The sequence below is a fragment of the Nerophis lumbriciformis genome, linkage group LG07, assembly GCF_033978685.3.
Source record: "Nerophis lumbriciformis linkage group LG07, RoL_Nlum_v2.1, whole genome shotgun sequence".
In the NCBI taxonomy this organism is placed as follows: domain Eukaryota; kingdom Metazoa; phylum Chordata; class Actinopteri; order Syngnathiformes; family Syngnathidae; genus Nerophis; species Nerophis lumbriciformis.
The window spans coordinates 404,283-417,500 of record NC_084554.2 but is presented as its reverse complement, the minus strand read 5'-3'; the positions used below and the strand labels follow the sequence as shown (position 1 = coordinate 417,500).

The following is a 13,218-nucleotide window of genomic DNA, read 5'->3' as shown; positions in this document are numbered from 1 at the left end:
ATTCAGTTGAATATGCTACAAAGACAACATATTTGATGTTCAAACTCATAAACATTATTTTTTTTTTTTGCAAATAATAATTAACTTAGAATTTCATGGCTGCAACACGTGCCAAAGTAGTTGGGAAAGGGCATGTTCACCACTGTGTTACATGGCCTTTCCTTTTAACAACACTCAGTAAAGGTTTGGGAACTGAGGAGACACATTTTTGAAGCTTCTCAGGTGGAATTCTTTCCCATTCTTGCTTGATGTACAGCTTAAGTTGTTCAACAGTCCGGGGGTCTCCCTTCTGCTATTTTAGGCTTCACACATTTTCAATGGGAGACAGGTCTGGACTGCAGGCGGGCCAGGAAAGTACCCGCACTCTTTAACTATGAAGCCACGTTGATGTAACACCTGGCTTGCTGAAATAAGCAGGGGCGTCCATGGTAACGTTGCTTGGATGGCAACATATGTTGCTCCAAAACCTGTATGTACCTTTCAGCATTAATGGTGCCTTCACAGATGTGTAAGTTACCCATGTCTTGGCCACTAATACACCCCCATACCATCACACATGCTGCCTTTTACACTTTGCGCCTAGAACAATCCGGATGGTTCTTTTCCTCTTTGGTCCGGAGGACACGACGTCCACAGTTTCCAAAAACAATTTGAAATGTGGACTTGTCAGACCACAGAACACTTTTCCACTTTGTATCAGTCCATCTTAGATGAGCTCAGGCCCAGCGAAGTCGACGGCGTTTCTGGGTGTTGTTGATAAACGGTTTTCGCCTTGCATAGGAGAGTTTTAACTTGCACTTACAGATGTAGCGACCAACTGTAGTTACTGACAGTGGGTTTCTGAAGTGTTCCTGAGCCCATGTGGTGATATCCTTCACACACCGATGTCGCTTGTTGATGCAGTACAGCCTGAGGGATGGAAGGTCACGGGCTTAGCTGCTTACGTGCAGTGATTTCTCCACATTCTCTGAACCCTTTGATGATATTACGGAGCGTAGATGGTGAAATTCCTTGCAGTAGCTGGTTGAGAAAGGTTGTTCTTAAACTGTTCAACAATTTGCTCAGGCATTTGTTGACAAAGTGGTGACCCTCGCCCCGTCCTTGTTTGTGAATGACTGAGCATTTCATGGAAGCTGTTTTTATACCCAATCATGGCACCCACCTGTTCCCAATTAGCCTGCACACCTGTGGGATGTTCCAAATAAGTGTTTGATGAGCATTCCTCAACTTTATCAGCATTTATTGCCACCTTTCCCAACTTCTTTGTCACGTGTTGCTGGCATCAAATTCTAAAGTTAATGATTATTTAAATATATATTTTTTTTTTAATCAGTTTGAACATCAAATATGTTGTCTTTGTAGCATATTCAACTGAATATGGCTTGAAAAGGATTTGCAAATCATTGTATTCTGTTTATATTTACATCTAACACAATTTCCCAACTCATATGGAAACGGGGTTTGTACTTTGCTGCCATGTGTCCTGATTGGGACGTACAACGCCGCCAGGAAATAGCCTTCTCCCACTCCTCTGGTGTCAGGAAACATTCTTTATCATTCGCCTGGGATGGACTTTGACCTGAGCATGGCGGGGAGTCGCTACATGCGGGACTTTACTCCGCCAAGTGGGTCAATACTTTGCACATCTGCCTGACTGGACTGTTGATGCAGACTACTTCTAAGAGCAGCACCTTAGACTGATGACAAGTAGAAGAAGTAAAGTACATCTACTACACAAGAAGGGATGTTGGAAATACATTCATGTTGTGTTCAAATCAACTCATTTAATCATTGATATGTTTCTTAAAGGGGAACTGCACTTTTTTAGGGAATGTTGCCTATGGTTCACAATATTATTATAGTATTTGGACTAGTTGGTACACTTTGACAGACAATTTAGACCCGGTAATGGCGATGACCGACATGAAAAGATGCTTCTCTTAGCCAGGATTATCAGTCATTCTTCATCTAAACGGGAATATAACAAGATTCTTGCAGTCAGCATCCTAATGACAGCAGACACTGTACAGTAAGTGATGTTTTATTATGTTTGTTGCCTCTCATGAAGTCTGCAGTGAGTAATAATCACTCATGTTGTTGAAATTAATGTACAAAATACGTAAATATGACATGTTATTATGAATGTTACTACATGACATATATACTTACATCACGTATATATTACATGTTATTATGAATGTTACTACATGACATATATACTTACATCATGTATATATTACATGTTATTATGAATGTTACTACATGACATATATACTTACATCATGTATATATTACATGTTATTATGAATGTTACTACATGACATATATACTTACATCATGTATATATTACATGTTATTATGAATGTTACTACATGACATATATACTTACATCATGTATATAATACATGTTATTATGAATGTTACTACATGACATATATACTTACATCATGTATATATTACATGTTATTATGAATGTTACTACATGACATATATACTTACATCATGTATATATTACATGTTATTATGAATGTTACTACATGACATATATACTTACATCATGTATATATTACATGTTATTATGAATGTTACTACATGACATATATACTTACATCATGTATATAATACATGTTATTATGAATGTTACTACATGACATATATACTTACATCACGTATATATTACATGTTATTATGAATGTTACTACATGACATATATACTTACATCATGTATATATTACATGTTATTATGAATGTTACTACATGACATATATACTTACATCATGTATATATTACATGTTATTATGAATGTTACTACATGACATATATACTTACATCATGTATATATTACATGTTATTATGAATGTTACTACATGACATATATACTTACATCATGTATATATTACATGTTATTATGAATGTTACTACATGACATATATACTTACATCATGTATATATTACATGTTATTATGAATGTTACTACATGACATATATACTTACATCATGTATATATTACATGTTATTATGAATGTTACTACATGACATATATACTTACATCATGTATATATTACATGTTATTATGAATGTTACTACATGACATATATACTTACATCATGTATATATTACATGTTATTATGAATGTTACTACATGACATATATACACGCACACACACGTATACACGCACACACACACACAAACAGACACGCCCTTAGTGCGTGACGACCAATCAGTGGCGCCGTTACAATGATCGACGTCATTGGTTGTCGCGGCGCCACTGATTTCTTCCAATGAGGCGTCAACAAGCAAAAGTAGCCAATGATCGCGCAGGAAGGCGGGACTTAACCAGGAAGTGGAGCGCATTACAATGAGCTCGCTCACAATACAAACGACTATGATGTCATTGAAATGAACATTTTGCGTGACTACGTACTGGCGTGTTCCCCGCGGCTTTAAAAGAAACACGTCCCGCGAGTGGAGGATGGAGAGGGAGGGGCCGTCCTCGTTAGGGCCACCAAGACCGGATGGAAGCCTCACTCGGACACCCAGTCACGTGACTTAGTCAGGCTCGGACGTCTTCGGAGAGTGACAGGTCGTGCAGGTCCGTCTTGTACTAGTCAAACATGTGCAGGGTGAAGGACTAGTTGTACTAGTTAGTAGTTGTACTAGTTAGTAGGTGTCAAACATGTGCAGGGCGAAGGACTAGTTGTGGTGGTGGTAGTTGTACTAGTTAGTAGTTGTACTAGTTAGTAGTTGTCAAAGGCGAAGGAGACGTGCACCATTTGCTGCCTTTGTTTGTTTGTGCATCCTCATCACCTACTTCCTGTGTGTGTGTGTATTGACAGCAACACACACACACACACACACACACACACACACACACACTGATGCTTAATGTGTTATCCTGTTTTGGCCACGCCCCCTCCCCGGCCTCGCCTCTTCCCATCCGCAGGACCATCTTGCTCTCCGGCCGCCTACCACAAGGCAGATGATGAGATGTCAGGCAGCAGGTCACAGGCGGAGCCCCTAGATGCCACCGCACGCACCGTGCTGCTCAACCACGCCCAGGCCACCAAGTTCTGTGACAACCACGTCAGGTAGGTTTCATTACTGATTGTTGCTCGGTTGTAATAAGTCATCTATTACCTGATTATTGACAGGACCAAAGGTGAAAGTCTACATCACCTTTCAGTCAATTGTAAACGTGTGTGTGTGTGTGTGTGTGTGTGTGCGTGTGTCAACAACGACAATTAGAAGGTGTTGAGCAACGCCATGTTGGTGCAAGTCTGGATAAAGGTGTATTGTGTTGCCCCCACAGGACTGAGGTGGTAGTGAACTCTTAGCTATGCAGCACACCTGTTGGACTAACACTCGCATATTCATTTGTGACCTCGTTAAGTCTGCTAATTAATGTACTTTAATTGTTAAGTCTGCTAATTAATGTACTTGATTGATTGATTGAGACTTTTATTAGTAGGTTGCACAGTGAAGTACCGTATTTTCCGCACCATAAGGCGCCCTGGGTTATAAGCCGCGCCTTCAATGAACGGCATATTTCAAAACTTTGTCCACCTATAAGCCGCCCCGTGTTGTAAGCCGCATCTAACTGCGCTAAAGGAATGTCAAAAAAACAGTCAGATAGGTCAGTCAAACTTTAATAATATATTAAAACCAGCGTGATGTGGGCGCGCATGGAGTCGTATATCAACATGGACGAAGCTGCGTGAAAAAAGCCACCCGGCCTCTTTGCGTAAACTTACCTTAACCACTCGCTCATCTTTTCTTCATCCATCCATCCCTTCGAGTTAGCTTTTATGATGACGCCGGCTGGAAAGGTCTCTTTTGGCAAGGTCTTCCTTTTGAATATCACCATGGGTGGAAGTTTCTGGCCATTAGCATGGCAAGCTAGAACCACAGTGAAGGATGACTTCTCATTCCCTGTGGTGCGAATATTCACCGTACGTGCTCCCGTTGTATCCACAGTGCGGTTCACAGGAATATCAAAAGTCAGTGGAACCTCGTCCATGTTGATAATGTTCTCTGGCCGGATCTTTTTTTCAGCTATCTTGTTTTTACAATATGCACGGAAAGTAGCCAGCTTTTCTTGAAAGTCTTTAGGCAGTTGCTGTGAAATAGTAGTCCGTGTGCGGATGGAGAGATTGCGTCTTTTCATGAACCGGAAACCTGTCGCTTAGTAGGAGCCATTTTGTGGTCTTTACAGATGTAAACACACAAAGGAAATGAAACGTAATATCCGCGCGCTTTTTCTTCTTCTACGCGGGCAGGTGGTTGCTTACAGTAGAAGAAGAAGCGCTTCCTCTTCTATGGGGGCGGGTGCTTACCTTGGCGGTTGCTTGCGTAGAAGAAGAAGCACTTCCTCTTCTACGGGGAAAAAAGATGGCGGCTGTTTACCGTAGTTGCGAGACCGAAACTTTATGAAAATGAATCTTAATATTAATCCATATATAAAGCGCACCGGGTTAAAAGCCGCACTGTCAGCTTTTGAGTAAATTTGTGGTTTTTAGGTGCGGCTAATAGTGCGGAAAATACAGTACATATTCCGTACAATTGACCACTAAATGGTAACACCCGAAATAAGTTTTTCCACTTGTTTAAGTCGGGGTCCACTTAAATTGATTCATGATACAGATATATACTATCATCATAATACAGTCAATTGTTAAGGCTGCTAATTAATGTACTTTAATTGTTCAGGCTGCTACATAATGGTATTTAGTTGTTCAGGCTGCTAAGTAATGTCCTGTAGTTGTTGATGCTGCTAAATAATGTCCTGTAGTTGTTCAGGCTGCTAAGTAATGTTGTCCGGAGACTCAGTCAGACACCATTAGCGAGGTAAAGAGGGTACATGTATTTAGTGTTCTGATCTCCTATTTCATCTGGCCTACATGATCTGCTGCCTTGTGCGTGATGTCTTCAACTATTGATTAGTGGGAGATGAAAGCTCTCCTGCAGCCAAGGGCATCATTCACCATGGCGAGTGCCACTTTGATGTGCACGAGTGCTGCTGTTAGTCCACAACACATGTGTCCTGTGGGGGTGCTGTCTCACAACAACACTGTGGGGGCGCTGTCTCACAACAACACTGTGGGAGCGACAAGCCAGCAGCAGGACATGATGCCTCCTCCAGAGAGCAGCTGGTCACAGCAGGGTGGACCTTCTTCTTGGTCTTCTACACACCACTTCCTGGAAACATGTCTCAAGTGTCCTGAGTGTCTTTTATCAATCAATCAAAGTTGACTTCTATAGACCTTAATCACAAGTGTCTCAAAGGGCTGCACAAGCCACAACCACATCCTGGACTCAGATCTCACATCAGGGCAAGGAAAAACTAAACCCAATGGGCACAATGAGAAACCTTGGAGGGGACTGCAAATGTGGGGACCCCCACCCCCCAAGGTGACCAGTGCAATGGATGTGGATCTAGTTAATAATGTTAGAATCCATTCCATAGTGGACCAGCAGGGGATCATCTTGAGTGGAGACAGTCCAGTCCATAGTGGACCAGCAGGGGATCATCTTGAATGGAGACAGTCCAGTCCATAGTGGACCAGCAAGGGATCATCTTGAATGGAGACAGTCCAGTCCATAGTGGACCAGCAGGGGATCATCTTGAATGGAGACAGTCCAGTCCATAGTGGACCAGCAGGGGATCATCTTGAATGGAGACAGTCCATTCCATAGTGGACCAGCAGGGGATCATCTTGAATGGAGACAGTCCAGTCCATAGTGGACCAGCAGGGGATCATCTTGAATGGAGACAGTCCAGTCCATAGTGGACCAGCAGGGGATCATCTTCAATGGAGACAGTCCAGTCCATAGTGGACCAGCAGGGGATCATCTTGAGTGGAGACAGTCCAGTCCATAGTGGACCAGCAGGGGATCATCTTGAATGGAGACAGTCCAGTCCATAGTGGACCAGTAGGGGATCATCTTGAGTGGAGACATTCCAGTCCATAGTGGGCCAACAGGGGATCATCTTGAATGGAGACAGTCCAGTCCATAGTGGGCCAACAGGGCATCATATTGAATGGAGACAGTCCAGTCCATAGTGGACCAGCAGGGGATCATCTTGAATGGAGACAGTCCAGTCCATAGTGGACCAGCAGGGGATCATCTTGAGTGGAGACAGTCCAGTCCATAGTGAACCAGCAGGGGATCATCTTGAGTGGAGACAGTCCAGTCCATAGTGGACCAGCAGGGGATCATCTTGAATTGAGACAGTCCATTCCATAGTGGACCAGCAGGGGATCATCTTGAATGGAGACAGTCCAGTCCATAGTGGACCAGCAGGGGATCATCTTGAATGGAGACAGTCCAGTCCATAGTGGGCCAACAGGGCATCATCTTGAATGGAGACAGTCCAGTCCATAGTGGACCAGCAGGGGATCATCTTGAGTGGAGACAGTCCAGTCCATAGTGAACCAGCAGGGGATCATCTTGAGTGGAGACAGTCCAGTCCATAGTGGACCAGCAGGGGATCATCTTGAGTGGAGACAGTCCAGTCCATAGTGAACCAGCAGGGGATCATCTTGAGTGGAGACAGTCCAGTCCATAGTGGACCAGCAGGGGATCATCTTGAGTGGAGACAGACACTGTAATTGCCTGTGACCGGGCTTGCTCTAGTGTAGTCAGTCAAGTGTGACCCAACCAGTAATCTATGTTTCTAGGTAGAGTGATGGCGCCTTCCTGGTTAGGGTGAAGGCTGTCCCCGGGCCAATTATTAATAAACGTTAGTCCCTGTTGTCTACAAAAACTAGCCAGCCACTTGTTAAGCGAGACTAATGTGCTATACCGCTCATCATTGCCTCTCGCAGGCAGGAGGCCAGAGACAAGTACTCCATGCCTGGACATCTTTCTAGTCCTAGTTATGTTTCTCTTTGTAATCTCTGACTGTCTCATCCTAGTATCATTGGAGCCAACGTGTACAACTATGTTTGCGTAGCTAGTGGTGCGATTAGCCTGTCGTATGTGTTTATTAGGCCTGTTGTGATTCACTTCCCTAAGACTAACTTCAATGTCAGGTGCTCTGGCCCCCGGAATACACTTAATTATGGCTGGTTTGCTAAGTTTTAATGTTTCGGGTGATGGAGTCCCCTATGAGTAAGGTGTGGTGCCTGGTAGACTGGGGTGTAGGACTAGCTAAAGGGCTAAATCTAATTTGCATCACAACCGGTTCACCGTTGCTCGTAGGCCGCTTAAAGCTGCTACAAACTGGGTGAGTCAGCTCGCTACAGCTAACGCTAGCAAACGTGTTCGCAGGGTCTAAAGTTACGAAATGACTCTGCTCTAGCTGGGGTACACGGTCCCCTAGTAGGGCCGAGAACGATGCACGAGGAGCCGGGAGCCATACTCACGTTGTTTCTTTCACCAAGTCGAATTCTTGCTGTCTTCGGAGCAATAGGCAAAGTGTAGCAGACACCTTCGGAGCACAGTTGCTTCGGACCGGGACTAGCTTAGCTTCCTTACCTTAACAGCTAGGTAGTTAGCGTTTGAGCGGCGAACAGCACATTAGCTTCGGACCGGGACTATCTTAGCTTTGTTACCTTGACAGCTAGCTAATTAGCTTTTGAGCGGCGAACTGCACAGTAGCTTAGCAGCTAGCTAGCTGAGAGAGAGGCTGCTTTGTAAGTTGGATAAGACTACTAAACATGTCGGAGAAAGACTAAAGAAAGGTGTAAAACAATTAGAAGCACGCAGATAGAAAGATCGCACCTACAGGTAGCTTTTGAGTGGCAAACAGCAGCAGCGGGAGCGAGCAGACTTCAACTTTGGACAAAATTCCCAAACTGAACACAATTTCCTGGAAACTCAAGTGCCGAGTGTGCCTTTCCATTTTGTGCATTAAATAATCCCTGAGGATCTTATCGCTCCACTTGGCCGTCTTCAAGGTTGACTCAAGTGTTCCTAAAAGGAAGCCAGTCGATACCTGGCCTGATGGATGCTGCACACGCCTGCTGAACTCAGCTTGGAGGATTGTAAATCTTCTCTCCTACTTGAAGGTGCAGCCCACCAAGGCACTTTTTGCATGAAACTATGAACATTGCTGCAGTGATGAAAAGGAGGGATTTTTATGGCGATCACTGTATCCCTTTTAGTCCCCTGGTTGACTAGCTAGCAACTAAGATTGTGTCTCCATACACAGTGTGGAGCCGCTCCCCTGAGATAATAATAATCATCTCCATTGCAACAAATACCGTATTTTCCGCACCATAAGGCGCCCTGGGTTATAAGCCGCGCCTTCAATGAACGGCATATTTCAAAACTTTGTCCACCTATAAGCCGCCCCGTGTTATAAGCCGCATCTAACTGCGCTAAAGGAATGTCAAAAAAACAGTCAGATAGGTCAGTCAAACTTTAATAATATATTAAAAACCAGCGTGATGTGGGCGCGCATGGAGTCGTATATCAACATGGACGGAGCTGCGTGAAAAAAGCCACCCGGCCTCTTCGCGTAAACTTACCTTAACCACTCGCTCATCTTTTCTTCATCCATCCCTTCGAGTTAGCTTTTATGATGACGCCGGCTGGAAAGGTCTCTTTTGGCAAGGTCTTCCTTTTGAATATCACCATGGGTGGAAGTTTCTGGCCATTAGCATGGCAAGCTAGAACCACAGTGAAGGACGACTTCTCATTCCCTGTGGTGCGAATATTCACCGTACGTGCTCCCGTTGTATCCACAGTGCGGTTCACAGGAATATCAAAAGTCAGTGGAACCTCGTCCATGTTGATAATGTTCTCTGGCCGGATCTTTTTTTCAGCTATCTTGTTTTTACAATATGCACGGAAAGTAGCCAGCTTTTCTTGAAAGTCTTTAGGCAGTTGCTGTGAAATAGTAGTCCGTGTGCGGATGGAGAGATTGCGTCTTTTCATGAACCGGAAACCTGTCGCTTAGTAGGAGCCATTTTGTGGTCTTTACAGATGTAAACACACAAAGGAAATGAAACGTAATATCCGCGCGCTTCTTCTTCTTCTTCTACGCGGGCGGGTGGTTGCTTACAGTAGAAGAAGAAGCGCTTCCTGTTCTATGGGGGCGGGTGCTTACCTTGGCGGTTGCTTGCGTAGAAGAAGAAGCACTTCCTCTTCTACGGGGAAAAAAGATGGCGGCTGTTTACCGTAGTTGCGAGACCGAAACTTTATGAAAATGAATCTTAATATTAATCCATATATAAAGCGCACCGGGTTATAAGCCGCACTGTCAGCTTTTGAGTAAATTTGTGGTTTTTAGGTGCGGAAAATACGGTACACTGCATTTCAAGTATCATTGTCACGTTTTAGGACGGTGCTAAATGTGTTCCACACCGAGAGCAAGCAGGAGCTAGCATGCTCGGTGAGCTTGCTAGAAACAAGTTGAAGAAACTAGAAAATTCCTGTGGAAATTTTGATGGGCCTGCTATCCGTGCCCTGGACATCTGGCCGGGGGTCGTCGGAAGCCGCCGTGTTTTGAAGATGGCGCCGAGTGTCTGAATCCGTGAGTTTTAGGTGCAACTGTACAAAATGTGCTATAGCGCGAGCTTAAAACATTATAAAGCTTAGATTAAAATGTAACACTTAGCATGTGTGCTAATGATGGCATGCTAACAGTTAGCATGTCTCACATATAGAGTAACACAACTGTAAGGTGTATGGCTGCGGAAGTAGAGAAAAAAGTGAAAAAATAGCAAAACAAAGTCAGCATGCTAATATTAGCTTGCTAGCATGCTAACAGTTAACAAGTGCAACGTACCAAGTAATTTGACTCTGGGATAAACGAAAGCAAATTTAGCTAAAAAAAAATATATCATGCTTATGTTAGCATGCAAGCAAGCTAACATTAGCATGCTATCAGTTAGCTTTTGTCGAAAAAAGACAAGTGTATGAACAAAATGAGACGCTAAGCACCAAGCGACGTGAAAGTATGACTGAGCTACAAGAGGAGGCAATCTTGTCTTTTTGGCCCTTGTCTCAGAGCAGTCGTCCATTAAAAGGGTATGTACCCATTCAATTGGCCCATTTTTTTAATTATTCGTGAATAGCGTCGCCATGGTAACAGGAATGTTGCCAACTTAAAGTACCGCTGTAGGCGTGAGTGAGACCTTTCCGACGGTATAACATATGTGGGGGATCCTTGGCCGGTTCGTCTCGTATTCATCGTAAGGGAAACTTGCGGACATATAATAATAAAAGTTGAAGTATGAGCAATAATAATATGGGCTGCTTGCATTTCAGCAGGCCCATAATAATAATATGGGCTGCTTGCATTGCAGCAGGCCCATAATAATAATGTGGGCTGCTTGCATTGCAGCAGGCCCATAATAATAATGTGGGCTGCTTGCATTGCAGCAGGCCCATAATAATAATGTGGGCTGCTTGCATTGCAGCAGGCCCATAATAATAATATGGGCTGCTTGCATTGCAGCAGGCCCATAATAATAATATGGGCTGCTTGCATTGCAGCAGGCCCATAATAATAATGTGGGCTGCTTGCATTGCAGCAGGCCCATAATAATAATATGGGCTGCTTGCATTGCAGCAGGCCCATAATAATAATGTGGGCTGCTTGCATTGCAGCAGGCCCATAATTATAATATGGGCTGCTTGCATTGCAGCAGGCCCATAATAATAATGTGGGCTGCTTGCATTGTAGCAGGCCCATAATAATAATACGGGCTGCTTGCATTGCAGCAGGCCCATAATAATAATGTGGACTGCTTGCATTGCAGCAGGCCCATAATTATAATATGGGCTGCTTGCATTGCTACAAAGTGCAGAAGGCAGCATGTTATTAGCAGGAAATATTAATAAGACAATAACTGCTGAGTCAGCATGGTCACAGTCAGAAGGTGTCCCACACCAAGGGTAATATCAGAATATGGTCGATACCAGTGCGATTAGGTCGATAGTTTTACTTCGTAAACATTTGTTGATGTTGTTTTGGTTAATGTTGCAACATTATGGAATATTTCCCTGCACACAGAAAGACTTTGAGTAGTTTTTGCTTAATTGTGTTTCCGCTAGTTGGGGGGCGTGGTCACAATGACGTCATCACATCATTTGTTATGATGACATGATTTTGGTTAAAAAGGCTCAACAAATGCATACATTTCAAAACAAATCTGTTATTAATTAGTATTAACATATTTTTTCTTTATTAAAAAGGACTAGCAACAAATGTAGCCTCTTTTTTAGAACTCCCTCCATGTCTCTGATGAACGAGGCGAGCATGACGTCACACTTGCTTCATGCTGCTGCTCCTGTTGGACTTCCTCTCCTTAAAAGCCTCTTAATATTTGCACATTGTATAGACGACTGTCTGCGGGAATATGTGGGATATATTAAAGTTCCATCACAGACATGCTGACAATGCTTCAGACAATGGTGTGCGTAGGGCTGGGCGATATTGGCTTTTATTAATATCTCGATATTTTTAGGCCATATCGCGATATACGATATATATCTCGATATTTTGCCTTAGCCTTGAATGAACACTTGACGCATATAATAGGGCGCATTAAAGGAGTCATATTATTATTATTTTTCTAAATGTAAAAGACTTCCTTGTGGTCTACATAACATGTAATGTTGGTTCTCTGGTCAAAATGTTGCATAGATGATGTTTATGGGGCCATGTCCTTCGCTATGTAATAAGTTATCTCCTTGTGTTTTCATATGGTGTTGATCTGTATATGGAAGACGTCAGGCTCATTTGTCACTGCAGGTTGTTTCCGCATGTCTTTGGGTGTGGCACCGGCCGGAGATGTTAACGTGCGGAGTTCCAAGCACTCGTTCATTTTCTCGCGGGTGACTTTTTAAATGAAAGAATAAATTAGTAGTGCTGCCTCTAATTGTTCATGTGTGTGAGCATACACAAAAAGTCCCTGAGCATTGAGTGGAGCACATGTGAGCAACATCACACCTGGCAATACCAGCAGCACACCTGTCTCAAACCTATCTTTTATAATAACACTCAAATGAGAGGAGTCATTTTCATGAGATTATTTAGTAATATTAGTGATTTGGCCCACTTGTAATGAAAATAAAAGAAATGTTGTTTTTCATAAGCTCTGGATTAGTATTGTACAATATGTCCTGCTTTGGAAATCATTTGAGAGATGACATTTAAACATCCTCATGTTGCACAATGAAATGTAAGCATAGGATGAAGTGTGTAACTTTCTCTAGTAACAGCATTCCATGATTAATATAAATACATTAACATTAATAATAAA

At 43.0% G+C, this 13,218-nt stretch overlaps 1 protein-coding gene across 6 annotated transcripts in view; it reads left to right on the top strand.

Moving 5' to 3' along the window:
• The window catches only part of atp8a2 (ATPase phospholipid transporting 8A2), a 117,110-nt gene that overhangs the window by 7,458 nt on the left and 96,434 nt on the right, over window positions 1-13,218 (top strand). For 4 of the 6 annotated variants that reach the window (XM_072913432.1, XM_072913434.1, XM_072913433.1 and 1 more), the window contains one exon: window positions 3,945-4,089. In XM_072913432.1, the coding sequence (XP_072769533.1) occupies window positions 3,945-4,089 (145 nt within the window). Of the gene's footprint in view, window positions 1-3,059; window positions 3,594-3,944; window positions 4,090-13,218 lie in introns of those variants that run through there. The other 2 variants (XM_072913436.1, XM_072913435.1) reach the window with 2 other exon arrangements.